The sequence below is a fragment of the Hippocampus zosterae genome, chromosome 13 (genome assembly GCF_025434085.1).
Source record: "Hippocampus zosterae strain Florida chromosome 13, ASM2543408v3, whole genome shotgun sequence".
Taxonomy (NCBI): domain Eukaryota; kingdom Metazoa; phylum Chordata; class Actinopteri; order Syngnathiformes; family Syngnathidae; genus Hippocampus; species Hippocampus zosterae.
The window spans coordinates 22,689,405-22,715,964 of record NC_067463.1 but is presented as its reverse complement, the minus strand read 5'-3'; the positions used below and the strand labels follow the sequence as shown (position 1 = coordinate 22,715,964).

The following is a 26,560-nucleotide window of genomic DNA, read 5'->3' as shown; positions in this document are numbered from 1 at the left end:
GGCAACCGATTCAGGGTGTCCCCCGCCTACTGCCCAAAGACGGCTGGGATAGGCTCCAGCACCCCCCGAGACCCTAGTGAGGATCAAGCGGTTAGGAAGATGAATGAATGAATGAATGTTTTTATTGACAAAGAGAAACAAACGCAAAGAGAAATTATTTGTTTGTGGGGTCTGACGAGTGCTTTTAGCCATTTTTTTCAGGAGCAAGACCCATCTCAGGTCAATGGGTCATTTTGGACCCCCCCCCCCCCCCCCCCACCACCATAAACTGAATCATGAAGAAAAGTACATTCTTTCTTTAAATACACGGCTCCACATGGACCTTGGTGGCATTTTGTTCCTGAAATTTGAGACGGCGCAAGTAAATTTTCATCCACTCGCATCTGCGTGACCAGTAAATGTATTTTCTTGAAACGTGGAGTACATTCTATCAATAAGATCACATTTTTACGACATTTAGCTCCCGGGGAAGAAGCAAATTCCCAATTTTAGTCAAAAAAAAAAAAAAAAAGCTGCATTTATGGAAAACGTGTGTTCGGTGTGCTCTAATCCCAGCTGCCTTTTTCACCCCCATAAACGAAATGTCTTTCCAAAAGCAAATGGCCGCTTTTTCAACTTTTATAGGTGTTTTTTTTTTTTTGGTGACCAAATTAGGAGTGAGACCATTTTTACGTTTTACTTTTATTGTGTGCCTGCACGTGTGCGTGTGTAGAATGGCATGGCAAAGACACACAGGAATCTTCAGAAGCATCTTTTTATTGGTTGAGCAGCAGTTTCGTCCTGTCCTAGCATGCTTTGACTGTGTGTGTGTGTGTGTGTGTGTGCATGTAGGTGTGTGTATGTGTGTGTGTGCACAAACTAAAGAAGGCACAAGTGCTCATTTGTAATGACGCGTTTATGTCTTTGTGTAATTTCCCGCACTTACTCGAGTAGTCGCTTAATACTGCTAATTACAAGAGAAATGAGGTGGCTGGAGTTTCATCAAGAGGAAGGAAGGAGAGAGCAAAAGAGGAGGTGGAAGGAGGGGAGAGAAAGTGAGGGGGAAAAAAGAGTACAGGGTGGGAGGGAAGAGTCAACGTGCGATAATTAGAGGGGAATTTTTCTTCCCTCCCTGCCCGTTGTCGTTTTCCGCCATCCAGAAAAAAAAAAACAAAAAAAACAAAACAACGCGCGTGGCGTCTCTGCTCGCTTGGAAATTTGTCACTTGAATTGATTGAAGGCTTCGTTCCTGATTGATTAGGAGGGGCAGCGGCAGGAGGGAAGGAAAGGAGGCCGAGAAGACGTCGGACGAGGGGCAGGATGCGGAGGAAGGATGGATGGACGCTGCTCCTCTTCTTCACCGTCGGGCTTCGCAGCTCAATAGCAGGTAGGAGGAAGGCTTATTCAAACCTTTTTTTATTCTATTGAAAAGAAAAATTGACACGAGGGGAGCTCATTGGCCAAGAAAAAAAAAAGTCACGTCAGTGGTACCTCAACTTACTTACAAGTGACCCCCACCTTTGAATTTTTCAGTTCTGGGACTTTGCCCGTCCAATTATTAGTCTGTTTGCATTCAGGATTTTCAAAGTAATCATGCTGTCAAACAAGCAAAATGCTTTAACTTTTGCGTTAAAAAATGCACAAGCTTAATGCTCGCGCAACGCGGCAAATTTTCTGAAAAAAATATGTTTAAAAAAAAATCTACATTAACAAAAGTATTTTTCTGAAAAAAATGTTTTTTTTAAAAAAAAGAATGGATTCTCTCAAGACAAAAGGTTGTATACCCCCCCCCCAAAAAAATTGATAGATAGATAGGGTATGAAGAAAGGTTTTTAAGATGCGGCTCGGGCTTCGAGTTAGGATTCCTAATGAAGTCGGTTTTCAAGCCAGGCTGACTTTCTGCGTCCTCACCTCCCCCCAATCGGCCCTGAGCGACACCTTGTTAAAATATCCCAAACCGCCATCTTGTGCGCAAACATGCTCATTATTGTGCTCCAAGTACATGGCCGAATGTCATTGTCTTGTTTTCGTCACAAGAGGGAAAAAAAAAATGAGCCGCTTGTTGCTAGGCAGAGTTCACAAAGCTCAACGATTGAAACAAAAATGAAGCCAATGAAAGAAATGGCACTTGTTGCTAGGCAGAGTTCATCGGGATGGAGCGCCCTAGAAGCCGATGACAAAAATTGGTGGGCAGACTAAGTTCATGGAGCAATCCCAATCTCCCGATGGGAAAGGTTGGCCGTCCGTTGCCAGGATATCGCGTCGTTTGATAATTCGCCGGACCGGACTCGTAACTGCTCCTTCGAGCGGTAAAACAAAGTGCCACACGCCAATGGATGCTCGCTTCGGTTAGAATTGCCAAATTTGAGTCAATGTGGAGAAATTTCTTTTCGATAATACATTTAAGAATCAAATTTGGTGCGTTCAGTGCCCCCAAGGCAGAGCGGCCACGGCACCCATGTTAAAGTTCCAGATCAAAGACCTCCTTTCTCAAGTTTCTTCTTCTTCTTCTTCTGATCCAAACGGTGGCTCTTATTATTGTGGGGAGCCGTACACTGGCCGCACATTGACTCAACACATGTCAACGATGTGTTTGGACTTGCTCTTCCATACCTGCTCTTACTTTTGCGCCTGGCTGCATTTTTCAAGCCTGCGCTGCTGCTTCATACCCCGCCTAACTGTGTCAATGCTGCTCATGTTTTATTTTATTTTTTTAATACCTGCTCTTGTTAAGATAAGAACACTTTTATTTGTCTCACAATGGAGAAATTCCCCAATTTACAAATTTGTACTCGATTGACTTTTCAAGCCACTCTTGCTTTTCTTTTAGCTTACTGGTCAAGTGTTGCGTCCTTTTTTTTTTTTTTTTTGTACTCCACAAACTCGTCCGCTTTAACTTCACTTAGTTCATTCCCTCACTGTAAAACACAAAAATGAGCCGGTCAAATCAAAGGTCACCACATTAGCTATCCACAAATATTCTACCTTCATCCTTAGAGAGACATTGACTTCCCCTGGTTATCGTTGACCTAACTTGTTGGTGATCGTTTTTAGTTGTTATAGCACTCGATTGGGGGCTGGAAACCAGCTGAGCGTTTTACCCGTCGTGTACTGCCCAAAGACGGCCGGGCTGGACTCCGGCACGCCCACGGACCTTTGTGAGGTTAAGCGGATCATTCAACTCAACTATATTTCTGGAGCACTTTCAAACAGCCTTCGCTAAATACAAAGTGCTGGACATGCAGCGCTACGCAACAATAAAGCAACAAATCGGTAACGAAAACCCGATCACATAATTGATGGATTCTTTTGGTTGCATTACAAACTTAGAAGCATTCTCTCGACGTGTTGTTAGACAGAATGAATGAATGAATGAATGAATGAATGAATGAATGACAAGTAGACAGGTTTGTTGCCAGGCAGAGTTCATAGGCCTCAACCCTAACTGCCCCGAGGGCCAGTGCAAAGAGTTTTTGGCAAACTGATAACACAACCACCACATGGGTGAGTGAAAAACGGGTCAAAATGGGCCTTAAGTCGGAACGTAACTGGCCTTCAAGCTCATATCTAATTTTCTGGTTCTCGCGAGGCAAAATTCACAGGGCTCAAACTTTGGCCGGGTGGGAACTTGATCGCAAGCTTTACACCTGGATGACTAGAATTGCACCTGTCAGTCATTCCTGGAAAGATGAACATACTTGCGTACACGATTTTGTGTGTTGTAAATAATGCCAACAGTCAAGTCTGGCCTGGGGGGGCTTAGCGTGCTCGCTTGTAGCCGCTAGCGTGACCTTCACTAAGTATTTCCACTATTCCCCAAACACCTCCATAAATATTTTGGGGATCATTCCAAACACCAAAATGACAATCAAAATCTGATTTCCCTTTCTGGGGTTTGCTTATTATTCCACAGGAATAATCGATATATTTCTTCTTTATATATTCATATTCTAGTCACAAGTCATATTGTATAAGAATATCAATTAATGTTCATTTTTAACCATGAGCCCCAATCAATTAATTTTCTCATGTCGGGTTTTATAGCTGACCAATGAGAGCACAGCAAAATGTTTGCTCTCAAAAAAATTCTAACGTGGAGTAAGTAAGTGAAATCGTTGCCCGCGAGACCCCCCCCCCCAAAAAAAAAATCATGCCAAGCAACTGTCTGTGTCTCAACAATCGCGTCAGTCGGGTGACTTGTAAGTGGAGCTATCGGGAACATTTTGGAACGTGCTGGACAGTGTGATGGTGGAGGAATGCGCTCCTCGCTCTTTGTTCACGATGAGACCCATAAAAAAAATAGGAAGAATGTCGGAGCCCCACTGACTCGCAACATGATGACTTTGAAATGCCTTTGACACCCCAGCGAGACCTGCGATCTACTGGGATGCTCGTGCTAATGATCCATCCACTTTATCGTGCATGTGTGTGTGCGTGTGTGTGTGTTGTGTAAGGCAGCAGGAGAGATTTTTCCATTGTTTTTGGTCAAGGAGGAAATGAAACACATGCTCCCTCCATTCTATCGTTTGACTTAAAGTCATACTTCCCTTTTCCTCTTGGTTTGGGATGTTTTTTATTTCCTGCATGAAAACAATACACGTTGCTATTTTTACTCGTTTTCTTCCAAAACGATTTTTTAAATGTAATGTGTCTAATTGTATCTAAGCTAATGAATTTGATTTTTTTTTAAACGCTTGCATTAGCTCAATGTTTTTAAATGGGAAGACAATTTGCAATTTCGGTATTTTAGCAAGGAACGTCATATCGCAGTATATCATTTACTTTTGTGGGCCAGATACATCGATGTGGGGGGCTGGATCTGGCTCGCGGGCCTTGACTTTGACACCGGTGTTTTAACCCAACAGCCAAGAAAAGTCATTTTAAGTGTTCTTTTCTTCTTCCCGAGCAACAAGGAAAGTCATTTTTGTTGTTTGACATCACCATTTTATTTTTGGATTAAATATTTTTAAAATCAGACTCAAAGTTGAAATGTATTTTTAGTTATTTTTCCAGAATAAAACTGATTAAAAAAGGTTTTGTGGGGGGGGGGGATCCAAAATTATTTTTTTTTTCAGATAAAGAACATTTCTTAAAAATAAGTTAATTTCATTGTGATTACAAAAAATATCCCCCCACCACCAATTCATTTTTAATCCGACATCATTTTTGTTTTCCACCTTAAAGCTGCATCATATCAAATTTTCACTGCAAAAAGTCATGGTTAAAATTTTGCTTTTTATTTGTTTTAATTTCTTGTTGGTCTGCACGCTTCAGACTCGCCAATCGAATCGGACCCGTCGTTCACATCAGAAGCCAGTTTCGTGTCTCCAACCAGGGCTGCCCCACAAACGCATTACATTCTTTGCCTGAGCTCACATGATGACACACTAATTAATCACCGACACGCAATTTACCCAATCAACATCCTTTGCTTTGTTGAATAAAATGTGCACGCAGGTCCCTACAATGTAAATATTATTTGTTGTATATTGTTATTATTATCTGTACATGCACAATTCAGGTGGGGGCCTGTGTCAAACTAGCTCCATCGCCGCATAGTACTAATAACTGGTTGCTTTTGTAACCATCACTCTGCATCGGGCCGATGTTATTTGCAGTTCAACTTACAGTAAGCCTCTCTCTTCAAATATGCTATGTGTACTGTACATTCTCTGGCGCCTGCCCTTTTCATCCACGTGCGCGCGTTTGTTTGAAGAGCAAACTGTCCGTGTCTCGTCTTGTCCCGCTCACGCCAAACGTTTGTCGTCCCACTTGACTGAATGACCAAAAAAAAAAAAAAGCCGAGGCTAACTTCACACAAGCTCGTCGTCACGCATATGTTGACGCCATCCAAAAATGCTGAGGCTCGCTGTCTGAACAAAAACAACACGGGAAGGAACAGTCTTATTTAGCTAGCTAGCTAGTCAGCAAGCTAGCTGGAGCAGGTCGATGTTAAAGTGATGCTGCGTTTTGTTCTTCTGTGATTTTTCTGCGTTAGGTTGTAAAGCTGCTTTATTTTTCTGCTTCTGTTGCTTTTCCCCTCGCACAAGAAAAGGCTATTTTTTGTTTTTTTTGGTTTTTCTTAATCTTCACATTATAGTTTGAGTACAAAAAAATCGGAAGTCATTCAACCCCTTAGTTTCTTGACAAACCACCGAGCGTGGCCATTTTTGTTGTTATTTTTTTTCTTTTTCGGGTAAAAGCGAAACCTTTCAACATTTTTATTTTTGAGGCAGAGCTACTTTGTCGTCATCTCGTTTTAGCTAAGCGACCGGACAACAGACGTTTTAAGGTAAGTTTCTCAGCCAGTAAAAGCAACAATAAAAGCAAATCATTTTGTGGTCACCATATAAAGGGAAGAATTACACACGCACGCATACGCAATACATCTGGCAGACTTCAACGAGACGTGTCTGTCTGTCTGTCTCTCTCGCGCGCGCGAAAGCTTTACGTCATGCTCGCAAATCCACGTGAAGATGATTCGCACCGGTCGAGACATGTCAGCCATTTCTTAGCTTCTCTCTCCGGAGCTCCTTTTCGTGACTTTCCACATGTGAGTGGATGTCGCCGATTTTGATTTTTTTCATCCAACAAATCTCACTTTACAGCTTGGCAACAATGCACCTAAAGTACGTTTTTCCAAATGGTTAATGGACTGTTGCTATCAACATGAGAGAATTCAAGGAAGCATAATCCATGTTTTTTTTTTTGGTAAACATTGAAAATTAAAAAGCAATCAAAGAAGCCCAAACCAGTGCTTTTGTAAACATCACAGACACTTTAGAGTGGTTTGGTCAACAAATGTGTTGTTTTTTTTTTAATCCAACATCATAGACAATTAAGTCTCCAACAAACCAAACATTTATTTCTTTTGTTTTTCTTTTTTTTTTAATGCAAACATTTTAGTCTTCAAGGAAAGTGTAAAGGCAATTGAGAGTCCACAACAAACTGAACATCAACATTTCTCACCTGCGTACTATTTTTCTCAACTTTAAAGACAATTTGGAGTGTTCCCCGACGCCGATGTTGTCTTTTTGTTTCTTGTCTTTGGCAGGCAGTCCAGTCGACATCCTGAAGGTTCTGGAGCTTTCTGAGGACATGGAGGGCGTGTCCCTGGAGGCCGGGCTGTGCACCAGCAGGACGGGCCGAGAGGATCCTGACCTCGCCTTCAAGATCAACAAGAAGGTCCAACTGAGCGCCCCCACCAAGCAGCTTTTTCCCGGTAAAAGAAAGGCCGACCGGTGAGGTCTTCAGCAGAACCACGTGGCCAACACCAGCTAAAGTTTTCATGCGCTCTTGCGCTCAGATTCTCCGTTCCCCGAAGACTTCTCGCTGATGACCACGGTTCGAGCAGTGAAGGGCTCGCAGGTCTTTCTGCTGTCCCTGTACGACCCTCAGGTTTGTGTGACAACACGTCCTTTTGGGAGGGGGGGGGGGGTAAGGGTCAGGAGTCAGTCAGGTTTTTTTTTTCCAATGGTCTCGCAGGGTACGCAACAGCTGGGTCTGGAGATCGGACGTTCTCCGGTCTTTTTGTACGAGGACCACAGGGGTCAGCCCACTCCGGAACTCTACCCAACTTTTAGGAGGATCAACCTGGCGGATGGCAAGTGAGTAACGCAACTCACCTGACACAATTCCCAGTTTTCATCAAGGACTTCTCAAGGCCCTCACGGACCGGATGTGTTTTTGGAAACACCCAATTTACACTTGATAGGCCGTTTCAGACAAAAAAAAGAACTCAATGTGCTTCACATAATTAACAGTACAACATTTAAAGCAAAATATTTCGAGACAACTGTAGAAGAGACTTGAAAGTTCTGCTTGTGGTCAATACTGTATATATATCGCCAAATGGTCCTGAATAAGTCAAAGAAATGGTCCTGGATTATAAACCCAGTCGGGTCCCGAGTTCTGCAGACTCGGGTCAATTAGCGGAGCCCAGAATTCAAAGCAAACATGGTGAAACGGCATGCAGCTGTTATGCTGCATGCCAATGGAATAAGATGCAAATAGAAGCATGCGCGCTTTGAATTCTTGGTTTAAAGCTTAGCCCCCCCACCCCCCCACCCCATACCTCTTATGATCGTCTTTTCAAGCATTTTCGGAAAATGAATCTTCCCAAATCTTTTCCCTGCAATAATTTTAGCTGTGCCTTTCTGTGAACCTAACCTCTCTTTGACGCTTCCACTAGGTGGCATCGAGTGGCCTACAGTGTGAAGGAGCAGCAGGTGACTCTTTATTTAGACTGTGTCAAGCTGGAGACGCTGAAGCTGCTGCGGGGGCCCCGAGCGCACGTCAGCACCGATGGCGTCACCGTGTTCGGAACGCGACTGCTGGACCAAGACGTCTTTGAGGTTGGGCTAGCTCCATTCCCTAAAGTGAGCGTTTTTGCGTTGGCCTGCAGTCTCGTCAAGAATTTAGACCGTTAAAAAGGTAACCTAAGAAGTGGGGGTGGGGGGGGGGGATTGAAATCCTAAGTTTTCACTCAATTTCATTTTAGGTAGGTCCAACAGTTCATCATTTGAGTTTTTTTTTTATCTAAAAATATTTTGCAAAATATTGCTGATTAAATATGTTTGAATGATTTTAAACACATTCCAGCTTGCCTAACAAAAAAAAAAAACAACAACAATTTTCGGCCAAAAGAAGAAAAGGATACAAATATCATAAAGCATAATGAAAAGTGAGTGTAAAGAAATAAACTTTTTTTTACAAGATGACGTCCTTACAGTCTTTGATTTCAATCAAAATCTTTCCCCGCCGTGTAAAGAATGAACCCCCCCCAAAAATTGGATTTCAATACGGAATAATTGACTTCTTGGACAGGGTGACATCCAGCAGCTGCTGCTGGTCGACGACCCCGCGGCGGCCGAGACGTACTGCAGGGACTTCATCCCCGACTGCGCCGCCGCATTACCCTATGATAGCATCATCATGGATAACGCCGCAGACGAGGTGAGGCCCCCCCCCACCCCCCCGACCCCGACCCCACACTCCCACCATCACTTCAGGCAGCCCGCAATGTGACAGGTGCTGAATGTAGTAAATCCAAAGCAGCCCGTTGGGTTTTCTGGCTTCGCAAATATGGCAAGTAATTACGGACCACGAGATATTTGCTCCGAGGGACCCCCCCCAAAAAATTACTTGGACCAGCAATTACACGAACTTTCAAAGCCACACATCTTCATATGTTTCCCTATAAGCTTGGGCACTTCCCTTGCCCTCAAAAACCTGAAAACAAAAAGTATGAACCTTTTTTTGTAAACAGCGATTAAAGGCACCCCGGGATGTGCAAAAGTATAAAACATATAAATATATATAAAATATATAAAAATATAAAAATGTAAAGGTAGACATGTCTGCATTTGCCTCCAAAACACACGGCCAGGTCCAAATTAAACAGAATGTAAGGAAACAAATTGTTTGTTCACCACGATGCAATGGTACGCTTCGTTTTATCGTGCTGCTCCTTCTGCTGTGCCTGCCTTGGCCACTGGGAGGCAGTATAATAGTCATACAGATCCCAGAAAATAATGAAGAAGAAGAAGGTGTCCAATTTAATAATACTTCGAGTACTGTGAAAAGGAAGGAAACAAAACAATAATGGCTCCTGACTTTAAGCCGAGACTCTCCAACTGTTGTTGAGCTTTAAAGCTGTCTTTGAGATTCATTTTGTGCTTTGCTGTTTGTCGTTGCCTGAATTATTTTTGCTCCACGTACAGCACTTAGAAATACAGTTGAGTGGAGAACTACATCCAAAATATATGTGATGATCTATTTACGCTGATTAGTCGATCAGAAAAGTCGCCATTCACGTTTCTATTCCCTGGCGGTATGAAAACAGCCAACATTTATTTTTCAACTTGTATATATTGGATTTTGGTTCGTTCCAAAAACGACAAAAGCTTTTTTTTTTTGGTCTTCCTTGCACCGCCTACCGCTGTATGATTTACAATCTGGCTCTGGATTCAAAAGCACCACAGGATGCCTCTTTTTTTTTTTTTTCCTTTTGAGGATTTATTGTGCGAATAACAAGTGAGATCCTGGCAGATTTTTATGTTATTTTTGGGGGGGAGCAGATACTTACTACCTGTTATTTGTGGAAAAAAAGACTTTGAATGATTATTGTTTTTTATTTTTGTGGCTAAAATTGCCATCGGTTTATATGCTTATAAATGAAATGTATTATTATTATTATTATTAAGTACAGTTCTGACATCATTTAAATCATGTTGCTTTGAAAAACATTGAATCAGCACTTCAAACACATCCCCCCCAAAACATTACATCTACCCCCCCCCCCCCCCAAAAAAAAGAAGAAAAGTTGGTGTCGGAAAGGCTAACACGTTCGCAGGCCACGATGGACTTTGAAGTCGATCGGCTTCGTGCTCCTCAGGTGGACGTGACGCCCAAGAAGCCCGTGGTGGAGGAATTGGACGAGTACGACTTTGGCGATGTCTTTGAAGACGTTTCTGTCTCCACGGTGACGGCTGGACCCAACCTCACCGAGTATGAGGTGAGAGTGGCGTCTGTTCCCATTTGCCCTTTTTTTTTTGTTTTTGTTTTTTTGCCGGTCACATCTCATTCATCTGACAGATTTTCGAATACGAGGACTACGACAATGCCACGGACGACTACCAGGTGAACGAGTACGAATACGAAGAAGAGGAAGTGGATGAGCGATACAGGCCGGCCGAGAGGGATGGAGGATATGGTCTGGACACGCAGGTATCAACCAAAAGCTGCATTAGGAGCACCTGCGTACTCTATGAGGCGGGGGGGGGGGGAGGGAACACACAGATCCAAACAAAGAAAGAAACTGCTAAATTGTTTGAGAGAGGGCGTGTCCAAACTTTTTTTTGCTTGAGGGCCGCCACCACCATGCGAAATGATATGGGTGGGATAAAATATCGCTAATGTGATTACGCTTACTCGACTGTATTGATAGCAAGCGTCAATTACGGATGACGTAACACAATACGGGCGAGACAAAATATCAGCGTCATGCTAATGATTGAAAAAAAAGAAAAACATCTGCGTGGGATCGCTGCTGTCGGCAATGGCCCGGCTCAAATTTTTGGCATCAGTGGCAAGGTGTCGGGCTGCTACGACGGTTCAAGTCAAATTTGATCCTGTTCTTGTCTTCCAGTTCATTCCAGAGAAAGGAGAGAAAGGAGAGCCGGCACTTTTGGGAGTGGTAAGAACGCACGTTTGTTAAAAGACCACCCTCATTCCATCCTTGCCAATTCGGGGACCAAGACTGTTCATGGAAACGGCCAGCAAAAATCAAGCCACATTTGGAAGATTTTTTTTTTGTGTTGTGATTTCAGGGCACGCAATTTGTAGGCTCGTACGGGCCTATGGGACCTCAGGTTGGTGCCTTGCAGGAGATAACAAATTCAAATGTGGACAAAATAGCCACGTTCATTTCTCCCTGTCTGCGCTTGCGCAGGGACCGACGGGCCCTCCCGGAATCACTGGACTGGTGGGACCGCGAGGAGACCCCGGAGAACTGGTCAGGGTTGTCCTCGTATTTGTTGTCAAGTGAGCTCTGAACTGCTCTCTCATCCATGCGGGTCTTTTAGGGACCCCCGGGACTGCCGGGCCTGAACGGAGTGGACGGGATACCGGGACTGCCGGGAAACATCATGGTCTTACCGGTAACATGGAGCCAAAACAAACCCCCCCCAAAAAAGAAAACAAATTTCTCATTGTTGTTGGTGGTTTTTGTTCTGTTTGCGTTTGCAGTTCCGGGCGGGCGGCGGCGAAAAGTCGGCCGGCGTTTCTGCGCAGGAGGCTCAAGCTCAGGCCATCTTGCAGCAGACCAAGGTCAAGCAAAACTCACCTCAAATAAATGCGAGCGGCTAGACGGCCGTTGCCTTTTTAAATGGCGTCTTACGTCTTTTTGCAGTTGTCAATGAAGGGTCCTCCTGGTCCACTTGGCCTGAGGGGGCGACCTGGTCCACTTGTGAGTTTTTACTCACGCGCACGCACACACGCACACATCAGTTTTCAACAATGTATTTTGTTGTTTTCCAGGGCATACCGGGTCCATTCGGCCTGAAGGGAAGCAATGGAGAGCTAGGACCACCCGTAAGTAAAAGCTGGTTGTCATGGTAACACCCCCTCCTTTTGTCCTAACACCCCGCGGCCCCACTCTCAGGGTTCACCCGGAGCCCCCGGAATCCCAGGCCAGAATGGACGTCCTGGGAAAAGGGTGCGGCTTTTTTTTACATTCGGGTTTATACCCGTGCGGCGCCTCGAGGCTAACATAACTTTGGCTGTTTGTCAGGGACGAGCGGGGGCAGACGGCGGGCGAGGCGACATCGGAGAGACGGGTGTGAAGGCGAGTAGCCGAGGCGACCGCTCGGCGCAATCAAAATGTCATCGTCAAAATGTTTGTCCTCGCAGGGGGACAGAGGCTTCGACGGCCTGCCTGGTCTGCCCGGAGATAAGGGACAGAAAGTAAGTTGGACACATAACCCACATTTGGGGGGGGGGGGGGGGGCGGGGGGGGGGGGTGTCATGGACTTACGGCGAACGGCAAGTCGGCCATTTTTTTTGGTTTGACGCAGCCATTTAGGGCAAATTTCAGGGTTGGAAGGTTGAACCACAAAAGTTGAAAGACGAACCCTTGACAGCAGTTTCGCGAATCAACAGGAAATTGCCATCTTGGGCGATATTCCAGGGTTCCTCCAGGAGAATTCTCTTATTTATACATCCAAAACATGTGACGTCACCAAAGCGCATGAACGCTCTGCCGGACGCATTCAAGTCTTACCGTAAACCAGTTTGGAAAAACTCGATGGATTTTCTGGGTTCCCTCAGGGTGAAAGGGGAAAACCAGGGTCCCTAGGTCCTGCCGGAGAGCCGGGAGACAAGGTACAAATTGTCAAGTTGAGGTGACTAAGGTTGCATGTCTCCTGGTGCTTGCTTTTGAAGTTGTTGTTGTGATGCGCAGGGTTCTGAGGGCCCGCCCGGACCGAGAGGACAGCCGGGCGACGCTGTGAGTGCTCCCAATGCAACTGAAAGGCTTTCGCACCACTTGCACATTAGCCGTTCTTTCCTCAAACCCCCAAAAAATGGTTCCCACATTCTCCTTAGTGCATTGAAATTTGGAGAAATAAGGACTCTCACTTATGTCCCAAGATTCGTACTCAAAACCGTAGAACTGTGAGGCTCACCGCGAGAACAATGCGCTCCCACGCCTGTCCAACTTATTAAGCCCAAATGACTTGTTTGGACTTTTGGAATTTTGACAAAAAATGTGTGCTACAGGGGCCAAGAGGTACGAATGGCCCCCGAGGTCGTCCGGGACCCGCAGGACAGTCGGTGAGTGTGAACTTTTCCAAAAGCAGGCACGCATACGCACACGCACACGCACGCTTTCAAATAGCACGTCTCTCTTTTCTTCTCGCAGGGCATTCGGGGAATCGATGGTGCGCAAGGGTCAAAGGGCAACATTGTGAGTATTTCAAATCCTTTTTTTTTTTTTTTTCTAGCCTGATCTGGAGCCGCGACTTGATGATTTGTGTTTCAGGGTTCCCCGGGAGACATCGGCGCAGCAGGTCAACAAGGCAACCCTGGAATTCAGGTACAAGCACACGAAAAACAAGAGCGGAAACACTTTGCGAAGTCAGATTGTTTGAAAGAAGAAGAGAAAAAAAACGTACACACACACACTCCTTCGTGTCTCCCTCAGGGCTTTCCTGGTCCTCAGGGACTAGTCGGGCTGCCTGGAGAGAAGGTAAAAGCGACGAAAAGTTGGACGTATCTTAGCACTTTTGTGTTTCAGAGGAATCGCAACTTTTTTTTGTGACTGGCAGGGGCCGCAAGGGAAGAAAGGGATGCAGGGTCTACCCGGAAATGACGGCCCTCCCGTAAGCTCATGTTTTAAAAACAAACAAAAAAAGCAGTCGGCTTTCCATCAAGTCGTGGCATGCAAAGACAGCCAGCGCCGTAGCGCAACTTCCGACTGACTGCCGGAGCCATTATTTGTCGTGCGGACAAATTGGTTTTGGAAAAATGGCCTTTCTCTTACTGTCACAACCACGACCTAAAAGCCGAGAGCTTGTCACATGGGCAAATATTAGCGCCTGTTCTCGCCCAACAGGGTCATCCCGGACGGGAAGGGACCCCTGGTGAAAAAGGTTTGCCGGTGAGATGAGTGCGTTTGTTTCAATTGCCATCGTTGAGGCAAGTCAAATGTTTTGCTGAAACGTCTCATTTTTTGCTCATTCATGTCATTTTTTGCTGACAGGGTCCGATTGGAGTCCAGGGGCCCGTCGGCTATCCCGGACAACGAGGAGTCAAGGTTGGAGTTATTGCATCCGTGCAGTCGTTGCAAATACAAAATACTCCACTTTTTTTTTCATTGTGTGTCGGCCAGGGCGCAGACGGCATCCGAGGACTGAAGGGCAGCAAAGGCGAGAAGGTGGGCTCCATCCACGGCACCTTAGTTCTCTCCTCAAACGTCATCTTCCTCGCTCACCTCCTTGGCTTTGCCACCCCAGGGCGAGGACGGCTTCCCTGGAGCCAAGGGTGAGATGGGCGGCAAAGGTGACGGTGGTGACAACGGCGCTCCGGGAGGTCGCGGGGAAGACGGTCCAGAGGGACCCAAAGGGCAAACGGGGCCTATGGGAGAAACGGGACCGTCCGGGATCCCCGGAGAGAAGGTATGGAGTGCGATCGGAAGAAACTATCACGATGAATCAGTTTGACCACGGATTTAAACGAACCGCAAAGTAGCGAGGGATCACTGGATTTTTAAGCCATGCATGTGCCGGGAAGTTTAGCCTGGGTTGTTAGCGGGAGGAGTCTCCAGATTTATGTGAAGAAAATCTGCCGTTTTATTTGAAGGCGATATCAGCCAGTCCTATAAGAAAAACAAAACAAATGAAAGAGCATGGAGAACTTGTTGCTGTTTTTCAGGGAAAACTAGGAGTAGCCGGTTTGCCAGGATATCCAGGACGACTTGGACCAAAGGTCATTTCATTCATAATCCACATACGTACACTACATAAATCAGATACATTACTTGGTTTATTCCTGTGTCGTGCCGAAGGGCTCTGATGGCTTTCCTGGAGTGCTTGGAGCTACTGGAGAGAAAGGCAAAAAGGTGAGTGGACACCCCAATTTTTTTTATTTTATTTAAAACTGTCTTTTGTCCCGTCTCATTGTTTTTACTTGATCCAAAAACATCCCATTCCGTGTACGCAGGGTCCTCTAGGACAACCAGGAAGTGCCGGACAGAGAGGGCCAAACGTAAGTACGCCCCTCACTGGACACTTGATTCACTACACCCGGACAATCGTATTGACAAAGAGTTTTGTTTTAAAAAGAAATACATGGTCATAGAAATTGTTTGCAATAAAAAAAGGGATACTACGTGATAGTGACATAAAAACATTCAATAAAAAAAATTAAAAAGCAAAACACACACACGAACACACACACACACATTACTGAGAGTAATGTCTATATTAGGCATGGGCCAACAATAGAAAATTAGTATTAAAAATACAGCCCTAAAATGCCCTTTTATGAAACCCCCCCCTTTTTTTTAAGGATAATGCACATGGCAAAAAGGCATCCGTATAAGTAACTCGGTTGCTCTTTCTCATCTTCTTCCCTACTCCCCTTCTCCTGCTTGTGTGTGTAACTGCTCACCACTCCCCTCTCTGCTTGCCGAAAAGGAGGAGGAAAAAAAAAAATGGCCGCCAATTACCTTGCCTTACTTAGAACTCCCCACAAAAAAAGAAAAGAGCTCATTATTGTTGACAGACACTATTAGCAGTTATTCGAAGGTGGAATTTTTAATATACAAACGTGTAATTTTTTTTGTAGTTGTTTTGTCACTTTTAGATATAATTTTCTGTGTGGGGTGCATCATTAAACAGAGTGTAAAATTAATTGTGATGAATGTACTAAGCCAACAAACCAGTTAAATTTATCATTAAAAATGAAGTATGGATTAAAAAAAATCGGATAAAGTACGGTCATAATACTAGTAAATCATATAAAAAAAATAATCATCCCTGACATGTCACCTCAGGGTGCACGAGGAGGCAGAGGTGCAAGAGGACCCACCGGGAAGTCTGGAGAAAAGGTCAGCTGACTCGCTTCACTTGGGAGGTCGCTGAAGGTCACACTTGAGCCAGCGCATTCTCCTTTCTTTTGTCAGGGAGCTTCCGGGCACGATGGTCCCCCGGGATCGACCGGCGAGAGGGTGAGAGACAGCATAAGTAAATGAATTGATTAAACAGCCTGCATGCGACCCACTCATGGAGTGATTTGCATTTTTAAAGGGACCGCAAGGACCTCAAGGAAGGGGTGGAGAGCCTGGACCCAAAGGAGCATCTGTGAGTGCCCCATTGGACGCTGACATTTTTACGTGTAAAAAAAATAATAATAAGTTACGCATTTTAACTTACAGCATGTCATTATGTACGCAGTTCGACTTCAATATGATTAATCCAGTTTGTTTGGGTTTCCCCCCCTCCCCCCAACTTGACCCACTTGCGTAGGGTCCCAGCGGGAAAGACGGCCTTCCGGGACACCCGGGTCAACGAGGAGAACCGGTAAGACTCTTCTTCCTCGTGAAATCTGGCGACAGTGTGGCTACTCTTTGCCTGACAAAATTTGTTTTTAACTGCAGGGATTCCAAGGGAAAACCGGACCCCCGGGACCCTCTGGTGTGGTGGGGCCACAGGTGGGTCCACAACATGACCTGCCCAAAACACACCCTGGAGGAATCTCGGAAAGTTAAAAGAAAAATTTGCCCCCGGAGTCCTCTTTCACAGATCATCCTGAAATTTGGTGGACTTGTTGATCATAACAGGACCCATAAAAAAAGTGCCTGAAATTGAACAGCAAGTTGGCCATTTGGGTCAACCTCCAGTTGTTTGGTGCACCCCAGGGTTCATTTCTGGGGCCTCTGCTGTTCTCACTCTATCTACTCCCTTTGGGTTTTGTATTCAGCGGAAATTATTTTAAAGAGCTTTCCCTTGTGATGTTTCCCCTTTTTTTAAAAAATTGATCTGGTCCTCCTCTCATTTGTGTGCTCCAGGGCAAATCAGGTGAGCCTGGTCCCACGGGGGATCGAGGCCACCCGGGTTCCCCGGGTGTGCCCGGAGAACACGGTTTACCTGGCTCGGCTGGGAAGGAAGGTGGAAAGGTGGGTGTGGAAATCCGCTCGCAGCCGTCACGATCAGCGATGCAGAGTCTTCTTACTGGTTTGGTCTACCCTAAGGGTGATCCTGGATTACCCGGAACTATGGGGAAGAACGGGCCCCCGGGACTGAAAGGGTTCAGGGGGAGCAGAGGTGCTCCTGGCGTTATGGTAACACAAACAAGTCGCGTATGTTGAATAGTTGACATTATTTCAAGTACGTTGACCATATGTTTCATGTTCTTAGGGGCCTCCCGGTCTAAAAGGAAGTGCGGGACCCTCTGGTGCTCCAGGAGCCATTGTGAGCCATTGATCTTAAAATCGGGCCGAGCAATTTAAGTCAAAGAGCATTTAAAGTAAATCAGATGTTTCTGTTTGCGTAGGGGCCGGGCGCCGAGAGAGGTCCCCCCGGGCCGGCCGGAGCCATCGGACAGCCGGGACGGGCCGGAGCCAGTGGAGGACCAGGACCAATGGGAGAGAAGGGCGAACCCGTAAGATATATCATTTTCAATACCTCAAAAACATTGTTGTGATGTGTTTAAAAGAAGAAAATCGACCAACCAGTTAATGGGTGGAGCACTCGTGCTTTGTCTGCGCATGTTTCTATCCTAGGGTGAAAAAGGTTCAATTGGACCAGCAGGTCAGGATGGGGACCAGGGACCAGGGGGCATGCTTGGCACTACAGGCCCTCCAGGACCCGCAGGAGACGATGGAGACAAGGTAATCAAAACCAGTATTATGGTGTGAAGTACTGTGCTTCAGTTCTTTCCTATGCACAGCTGTTATTATAGCGCCCCCGTAGTGGTGCAACGCTGCAACTGCAGTTAAAATGCGTCGCTGCCGCAGAGGGACCTCAATCGCTCAACCAGCATAGCTGGAGCTTTCCTCTGTGGTGAGCGATATCGATCGGTCTGGCTGAGGGCGGCACAAAATTAGCTGGAAGCCACGCTATGATGAAGGCAGGAAAAACCTTGCACTCGGTGCACCGTAACAACGTGTGTGTGTCTACAGGGGGAGCAAGGAGGACCCGGCCAGAAAGGAAGTAAAGGAGACAAAGGCGAATCTGTGAGTCTGGAACCAGACACTCAACATGGCCACCATAAAGGAAACACCTCTGATCGTCCGTCTTTGTTCTGTCGCAGGGACCCCCGGGACCAACTGGTACTCAGGGGCCCATCGGACAACCGGGACTTCCGGTGAGTCGGCTCATTTAGATGTGTACCATAAACCAGAGCGTTTGTGGCGAAAACCCAAGAGTTGGATGACTTCCCGTGTGTTCCAGGGCCAAGATGGGGAGGGAGGGCCCCGGGGCCAGCAGGGAATGTACGGACCCAAAGGAGATGAGGGTCTTCGGGGTTTCAAGGGTTTGAGAGGCCCAATAGGATTACAGGTGAGACATGCACAGGCGATCGAGACGCTACATTTTAGCGGCTGATGCTTTGACGTGCCTTTCGTTTCAAAGGGCATGCCGGGCCTGCCTGGTGAAAAAGGCGAGAGCGGACATGTCGGGCTGATGGTGAGCTGGCAGCCATGTTCTTTCTGCCTCACGTACATGTGTTTGTACGTTCTCCACTCATGAAGTGAACTCTGGTTTTTAGGGTCCGCCTGGCCAGCAGGGGCCAAGGGGTTCTCAAGGACCAATCGGAGGACTGGTACAGAATATCCTACGTCTGTTTCAGTACATTCTAATTCATCCGGTGCTCATGAGTTTTATGTTTTCCGCAGGGGCCAACGGGTCGGCAGGGTATGGTTGGACAGCCCGGTATGGTCGGAGAAAAGGTAATCATTTGAGCGGGCAGAAACCTCATTCCGCTTACTTGAGCTTACTCCCCATTCATTCGTCTACATGTCAATCCTTGTTCTGTATTCTCCATCCCTTCACTCATCTCTCGCTTAGGGGGAGGATGGTGAATCAGGGGATCCTGGCCCAGTTGGTTTTGCAGGAAAAATGGTGAGTGTGTCTCCACAATTTTTAGTCCATACTTTGTTGGACATGACCCTCGATGTCTGTCTTCTTTGCTACCTTAGGGTGAGACTGGTGATCAAGGGGAGAAAGGAGATTCTGGTCCACCAGGAGCAGCTGGTCCTCCGGGTTCCCGAGGCACCCTAGGGGAGGACGGAGCCAAGGGCAATGCAGTGAGTAGCTACCGAACCCCCTCAAAAGCCATTCGGGAAATACATCTAACATGTTCTAATAAGACTGCTCTGGTCTCAGGGTCCTATTGGTATCACCGGGGACCTTGGACAGCAAGGGGAGGCCGGGCCCAATGTGAGTGTGCCCTCTCTTCCACATTCTCGCCACCAGTGAATTCCATCCTCACAATCAGTCATTTTCACGCGGATAAATTTAATGCTGACACGACGGTAAGACATTTGATGTTACTGTCAGGGTGTTGACGGCCTTCCTGGGTCCAAAGGAGACACCGGAGAGCCTGGAAAAGCTGTGAGTGTAAATCATACGTGTGATATAAAAAGAAAGATGGCTGATAGTATAACCTATTTCTTCCTTCAATACTTCACAGGGACCACCGGGAGCAGCAGGAGAACCAGGACCACCAGGACCTCCAGGGAGAAGGGTGGATTTATTTTTTTTTGCCCTCCAAATCTAAGTTGGTACTAAAAACGAAACCCTCCAGATTACAGGAGACACCGGATTTATAAGACTGATCCTCCTGGACTCTGTGTCAACTTTATCATAAATTCCCTAAATCCTGGATATAGTTTTAACTCCTCAAACACCTACAGTATTCTTCTTGACTTGCTCTTAGCTTTCCAAAGTCTTGGTCTTACCTTTACCCTAACACCTCAAAAACCTATTCTTGACTAGGTGTTACCCTCCCAAAGCCCGGGTCATGACTTTACCCAAACTTGTCAAAGTCTTGTTTGACCCCATCCTAACTCGTGAAGTCTTGGTTTTGACCTGGTCTTACCTCCTCTGCAAAAATTTACACTGCCTAAAATGTCCCTCATCAGGGCCACCTGGGGAAAGCTGGGAAAGATGGAAAGGGAGGTCTTAAAGGAGCTAAGGTAAGCGCAAAAAGTGGCTCTTGAATCACGACTTCGGAAAGTTCCCATCTTCTCCATATATCGTTGCTTTGTGTTTATTTTCAGGGTGCTCCTGGACTTGAGGGTCCTATAGGGAAAACGGGGCCAGTAGGTCGTCAAGGTCAACCCGGAAAGGCTGGTCCACAGGGTCTCAGAGGCATTCCTGGTCCTGCTGTAAGTCAGCTGATCAAGAGAAACATTTGTACAATTGCCGAGTGTCTGGATCATTTTTTTCCTTTTTTTGTCAGGGTGAGCAAGGCCTAACTGGACCATCAGGCCAGATGGGTCCACCTGGCCCTATGGTAAGATTGCTGAGCTCACACGTCTCAGGACGTCATTCGTTTTTTGGATTGTTTCAAAATATCTTTCAGGGTCCACCAGGATTAGTCGGGCTAAAGGGAGAACATGGAAAAATTGGAGACAAGGTGGCTTCAGGATTAACGGCGCACGTCCACAAACAGTTCTTGTGAACTCCACATGACTTGTGCCATATGTGCAGGGTCATGGTGGCCTCATCGGTTTGATCGGACCCCCAGGGGACATTGGAGAGAAGGGGGACCGAGGGCTGCCGGGAAACCAGGGACTATTGGGTCCCAAAGGAGATGAGGTATTGAAAGCGTGATCTCAAACATCCCAAATACAAAACCCGGTTGGCCATTCAGGCAAAGGTCTACTAGACCAATGGCAACTAGTCCACCTGTGTTGGTTTTGACCATGAACTCTTGGTCTAAACTTTGCAAAATTTTAGTCTTGACTCAATTCCTCAAAGTATTGATCCGTACTGAGTCTAATTGCAGTACATCTCAACTTGGTCGAAACTCCTCAAAGTCTTCGTGTTTACTTGGTCTTAGTCTTGATCTTGAAGTTTCTTGATGGTGATTGACTTTGCTGCTTCCTTTATCTTTAATTCCAGGGACCTGTTGGCCCCCCGGGTCCTCACGGCCCGCCAGGCCCTACGGGTCTATCTGTGAGTACAATTCTTTGATTCGTTTATGCATTACGGGCTAGAGTGGTGGAACGACCGCCTGTCTCCTTGTCCTTTGCAGGGTGCTCTCGGTGTAAAGGGTTCTAAAGGAAATCCAGTAAGCGTCGACACTAAGTTGACAGTTTCTTAAATACCCGCATTGAACTAATGAGTGGTGTGAACCTAGGGTCCGACTGGACCCAGAGGAGACGCTGGACCCGCAGGACCGCCAGGACCCCCCGTGAGTACTGAACATTGGCTCAATAAACACTTTGAGAATTGCAAGTGGACCGTCTCTTAGGGACTCCCGGCCGAGCCACCACTGCCGGAACGGGCGCGGCAAAGACGGACCCACCTTCTGGACGGTGCAGTTCTGGAAGGGGACGACGAGATGGTGGATGGAGGCGTGGAGGACGAGTGGATTCAGGGGGATCAGGCGGACGCACGGACCGACGAAATGAACGAGGGCCAAGGCATGGAGGAGGTGTTCGCCTCGCTGTCCTCCATGAAAGTGGAGGTGGAAGGCCTGCGCACCCCCCAGGGGACTTACCACAGCCCTGCCCGCTCCTGCAAGGAGCTCTGGCTACTCAGTCCAGAACTTCCTAACGGTACTTCCGCATCATGTGTCTAAGCCCATGACACAGAATCAGACACAAGTCTCCAATATTAGGTCTCCGTCGATTTGGGACTGCATATTTGGGACTTGCTTTGCTCAAACTTGAACTGACTTAGACTAGACTATTGTACACCTTTGCAGGCTCCAGAAAAACTGTACCTGCCCCACTAAAAAAGTAATAAGGTCTGGCTTGCTTCGTTGAGGAAACACAAGCCTTTTCTGTCTATACCGCAGCACACGGTGCTAGAACTGAAGCATATCGAAACTTGGTGGAAGTGTGTCTTTGTGGTGAAGCCTCCCCGTGTCCCTCCAGGTGAGTACTGGATCGACCCCAATCAGGGCTGCCACCGAGACTCCTTCAAGGTGTTTTGCAACTTCACTGCTCACGGTGAGACGTGTCTCTACCCAGACAAGAAGTTTCAGTCGGTGAGCCCACTGCATCTTAAAAAAAACCCCGTAATGGCTTCTAAAGTCTAAGCTACATGTTGAACTTTATGTTTGCCATCAGGTGAAGCTGGCCGGGTGGAAAGGGGAGAAGCCTGGCACCTGGTACAGTAAATTTCGAAAAGGAAAAGAGGTACACTGTGATGTTTATGGATGTTTCAAACATAGCGTCGAGATACATCACCCTAACAAACCTCCTTGACACCAGTTGTTACCTTTGCCATTAGCTAGGACTTTAGAGGCAGTGCATTTGGTACCGGGCCGAACGGAAAGAACTTGCCTTAATTCCGTTTTATTTATTTTGGAATACGAAAGATGTTTTATTTTGAAAAATGACCGGATTCTCCGTTACATCCGTCTGTGTCACGCTTGACACAGGTCAAGCCACGCTTCTCCGTCACGTGACCGATTACGCTAAAAATAAAACGCCGGAGCTCGCAAAATGAGTAAAAAAAAAACCACGCTGGAGATCGCAAATGACGGCGACGTTAAAAGTACATTCGAGACAACTTGGATTCAAGTTATGGCTGAATACTCTGAGATCACCGCAATAGCACTGTTGCTATTTCCGACATCCTGCCTGTGTGAGGCGGGGTTTTCTGCAGCAACGGCTACTAAAACAAAATTACAAAGTAGACTGGACATAAACCGCACACTTGAGGTGTCATTGTCTTCTATTACCACGAGCTGGGACGGTCTGGTTGCAGAAAATCAAGCTCGGGGCTGTGGTGAGTCGTCATTTTCATTCACTTTGAATTTGCGTTGTATCGTATTTCGAAGGCATTAAACATGACCGGAGTGATCAGAGTGTTGCGGCCAGATGAGACGCTCCTTGTGTTTATGATTATATTTTGAAAATGCAGCTCCAACCATATTATTTTGTTGTATTATTTCCGCCACATCTTAAATGCCGGTCCCTGAAAACATAGTCTGACATAAACCAGTGTGTGGACCCCTGATGTAGGGTACGGAGTGAATATGAGTGTTATGCCGCCTCTGCTGATTCAGCCTGAATACGTCTCCTCTTTTTTTCGCCTCCCAGTTCTCGTACTCGGGCGTGGGCGGCGTCGAGGTGCACGTGGTGCAAATGAACTTCCTCAAGCTGCTGAGCGTGACGGCCAGGCAGACGTTTACCTACCACTGCCTCAATTCTGCCGCCTGGCTGAACGGTGATACCGGCGCTCACCACTTGGCGCTGCGCTTTCGCGGCAGTGGCGGTGAGGAGTTGACGCACAGTAACGCGCACTACATCCGCGCCCTCTATGACGGCTGTCAGGTGAGCAGCTCTGTCTCTTGTCTTCTGGTCATTGCTGCAGCACTGTCCAAGACATTTTCTTCCTCCCTCCCAACACTCTTTTATTTATCTCTCTTCCACGCTTCTGAGCATTTGATCCCAATGTGCTTCGATGACCTAAAAAATAACCATTGCGCCATGGTGTTTTTTCTGTCCCAGACGCGCTTGGGACAAGAAAGGACGGTGTTGGAAATAGACGCCCCCCAGTCCAACACGTTGCCCATCGTCGATGTGGCGGTGAGCGACTTTGGCAACACGGGCCAAAAGTTCGGCTTCCAGGTCGGGCCTGTCTGCTTCGGCGGTTAAACCTTCGGGACGGAACTGAAAAAAAGGAGCAAAACTGACAAGACTCTTTTAACGTGCAGGGAAAAGTAAAACAAACTACTTCGAAGACTCCGAGCAGGTGCCTCACCATATTTATATCTTATTGCTTACGAATTAGGCAGCACGGTGGCCTAGTGGTTAGCACGTCTGCCTCGCAGCTCTGAAGGTTCGGGGTTCGAATCTGAGCTCCTGCCTTCCTGTGTGGACTGGGTTTTCTCCGGTTTCGTCCGACATTCCAAAAACGTGCATGTTGGTAGCTTCATTGAAGACACTAAATTATCTATGAGTGGCAATGCTTATTTGTCTCTGAGTGTGTACCCTGCCTCTCGCCCAAAGCCAGCTGGGATAGGCTCCAGATCACTCGCCGCCACACAAAGAGGACAAACGCAAGCGCAAAAGGGATGATGCCCGATTGTCGCCTACACATGCTGCTGCTTTGCCACCACGCAAAAGTGCAAAAAATACTTGAATGGTCGCAATTTGCTCAAATTCACCCACCAAAAACCTCATTGCTGTTGATGATTAGCATTAGCTTTAGCCACGTTGTTATGCTTATTTGTGTGGTTGTGATGTCGTCATGGTGCCGTTGTCTACAAAGGGAAACTGAGGCAGTGCATTTTTTTTCTTATTTTATTCTTCTTTTTTTAAATTGAGAAGTTTGACCTTGTTTGTACTGGGAAGTGACTTAATAATAATAATAATAATAAAAAAAGAAGTACATAACGTACGTTTGAATATTAAATATCCTCCCTCATTTGTCCGCAACCACAAAAAATAGCACCTTCTCAAAAACTGCCGTCAAAAAATAGCTCCAGGACATTTATATTTACTTTCCCCCTTGAGAAGGCCAAATTTTGGAATGATAGTAGTCACCCATAAATACCATGTTTTCAGAAAAAGGGTAAATAGTGCTGCATACTGGAAATGGTAAATTGTAGAATATTTTCCCATTTTGCAGGCTAATATAAAAGCAGTTAAAATTAAAGTTACATGACAAAATGACAAATGGAAATTTTAAGATATAGAACAATATAAAAAAAGTCTTTAGATGGATTAAAGGTAGCGCCATCTGGTGGACAAAGCCAAGCAAATTATCCCAAGTGTTTTCAGTTCGTTTTTTTGTTTTTTTTTTGTGTAGCTTTGCATACACACACACAGCCTGTATATATGCTTTGCCCCAGAGGGATGCCGTAGGGGAGGGTTTTTTGGTTTTGTTTTTTGGAGAAGTTGAGCAAATGTTTGAATGGAGTTTCATTTCAACAGTGAATCCTCATGACGTTTATATAAGATCATCCCCGCTTACTGCACAGACTCTCATCCCGCTGTATTTGGAGCAAGACAATACTTGCATCCAAACCTGATTTGCATCACTTCATAGAAACACGGTCTTTCATTTATTTTCCCCTTGTCATTTACATGTGTGCATTTTTTTATACATAGAAAGGAAGGCAAATGTGGAATAATTAAATCATGTAAAACAAATCAATGTTGCCAAAAGTGCTTGTATACGCTTTTATTTAGGCAGGGTCGGGTTCAACATGAAACCTGAAGGGGAAAAGAGTGTCATGACCAGGAATGTAGTTGCTAGTTCTGCTAACCTACGACTGTTATTCCCCACCACTGCGCTTTGTGTCCAAGGGCTCTATTTTGATGACCCGGTGTCAGAGATTCTCTCGGACAAAGTTAAAGAAACGACTCGGCACACGGGAAAATTGCCTTCAATATCGGCGGAAGCGGACCTCTGAGAGCGAACGACAGTTAGTTGCTCCGCGACAGTCCAGACATGCCCAAATTAACCGAAACGTTAAACACTATCACCCGGCAAATGTCCGGAGAAGCCTAAATCTGTACTGTCGTGCAAAGAGCACGCCGTCTCTGACGACTCTTCATCAAGATAGGTGGGTTGTACTTTATTTCCACCTGCAGGATTTCCGGTAAGGCATCCAGGCGATTTGCATTCACCGCAGCCTGTTCATTCATCATTCATGACGTCTTAAGCGCATCTGCAGCCCATCTAGCCGGTGACGCACTTGAGTGAACACAAGAAATCTTTCTCGACTGTTCCCAGCCTATTTTCAGCCGTACATTATAAATTGTTTGTCAAAGGTGACGCCTTAAATGGCACCTTAGGAGCAGGCAATTTGAGGCTTATGGTGTTTTATTGCTTTTGTTGTTGCTGTTGTTGTTGTTTTGTACCTTCTTAAAGGGGAAGCCATGTTCAAAAAGAAAATCTGTGCGTATTCTACGAATATGTAAAATATGTAAGTTGAGGGCTTCGTAGGTTTTTAGTGGATAGCTGTACATTAAGAAAGGTCAAAAGGAGAGATGGAATCCTTTCAACGTCTGCTCCGCAACTCCCGAACGAACCGGAACACGCATTCTAACGGCTTCTCAAACACTTCCTGGTTTCATTCGGCCAATCAGACAATATCAACATCAACTTGTTTAAGCAATTATTGTACAGAATAAAACCTAGGCACCTGTTACACAAAAGAATATAATGCTCAAATATAAAATGAAAATAATTAATCATTTAACATAAGCTTACATATATTCAATCGAGTGGAGTGCAACTGTCACTGGCCCAAGTATTGTTTTCAATTGGCTGCTCTGTCAACTAAAATCTGTAATATTTGTTTTGGTTCATAATTTTATGCACGCATATTTGTCTCATTATAAACGTTAATATTTGTGTTTCTTTTGAAAAGATTGTGAAAAAACAAT

At 46.0% G+C, this 26,560-nt stretch overlaps 1 protein-coding gene across 1 annotated transcript; it reads left to right on the top strand.

Moving 5' to 3' along the window:
* The first annotated feature begins 719 nt into the window (after positions 1-719).
* Positions 720-24,578, top strand: LOC127612668 (collagen alpha-1(XI) chain-like). The gene is made up of 66 exons (XM_052083414.1): positions 720-1,366; positions 7,034-7,201; positions 7,286-7,377; positions 7,465-7,586; positions 8,171-8,333; positions 8,806-8,934; positions 10,376-10,495; positions 10,576-10,707; positions 11,129-11,176; positions 11,310-11,351; positions 11,432-11,494; positions 11,565-11,639; positions 11,728-11,808; positions 11,891-11,947; positions 12,019-12,072; positions 12,143-12,196; positions 12,272-12,325; positions 12,391-12,444; positions 12,808-12,861; positions 12,941-12,985; positions 13,258-13,311; positions 13,400-13,444; positions 13,520-13,573; positions 13,682-13,726; positions 13,806-13,859; positions 14,093-14,137; positions 14,240-14,293; positions 14,369-14,413; positions 14,493-14,654; positions 14,911-14,964; positions 15,044-15,097; positions 15,199-15,243; positions 16,034-16,087; positions 16,163-16,207; positions 16,287-16,340; positions 16,506-16,559; positions 16,637-16,690; positions 17,048-17,155; positions 17,231-17,320; positions 17,397-17,450; positions 17,533-17,640; positions 17,762-17,869; positions 18,161-18,214; positions 18,292-18,345; positions 18,432-18,539; positions 18,612-18,665; positions 18,748-18,801; positions 18,875-18,928; positions 19,047-19,100; positions 19,178-19,285; positions 19,365-19,418; positions 19,539-19,592; positions 19,672-19,725; positions 20,123-20,176; positions 20,261-20,368; positions 20,443-20,496; positions 20,566-20,619; positions 20,694-20,801; positions 21,108-21,161; positions 21,241-21,276; positions 21,346-21,399; positions 21,460-21,766; positions 22,088-22,200; positions 22,283-22,351; positions 23,261-23,494; positions 23,672-24,578. Exons 1-66 carry the CDS (start codon positions 1,300-1,302, stop codon positions 23,816-23,818), a joined length of 5,208 nt encoding a protein of 1,735 aa, XP_051939374.1. The 5' UTR covers positions 720-1,299; the 3' UTR covers positions 23,819-24,578.
* Positions 24,579-26,560: the final 1,982 nt, after the last annotated feature.

What these genes read in the sequence shown, in the direction of transcription:
- LOC127612668 (XM_052083414.1), top strand. Translation starts at nt 1,300, where the DNA reads ATGCGGAGGAAGGATGGATGGACGCTGCTCCTCTTCTTCACCGTCGGG. An exon ending in ACGGGCCTATGGGACCTCAG is followed by an intron (nt 11,352 to 11,431) that starts GTTGGTGCCTTG and finishes GCGCTTGCGCAG; the next exon opens with GGACCGACGGGCCCTCCCGG. An exon ending in CGGGACCCGCAGGACAGTCG is followed by an intron (nt 13,312 to 13,399) that starts GTGAGTGTGAAC and finishes TTCTTCTCGCAG; the next exon opens with GGCATTCGGGGAATCGATGG.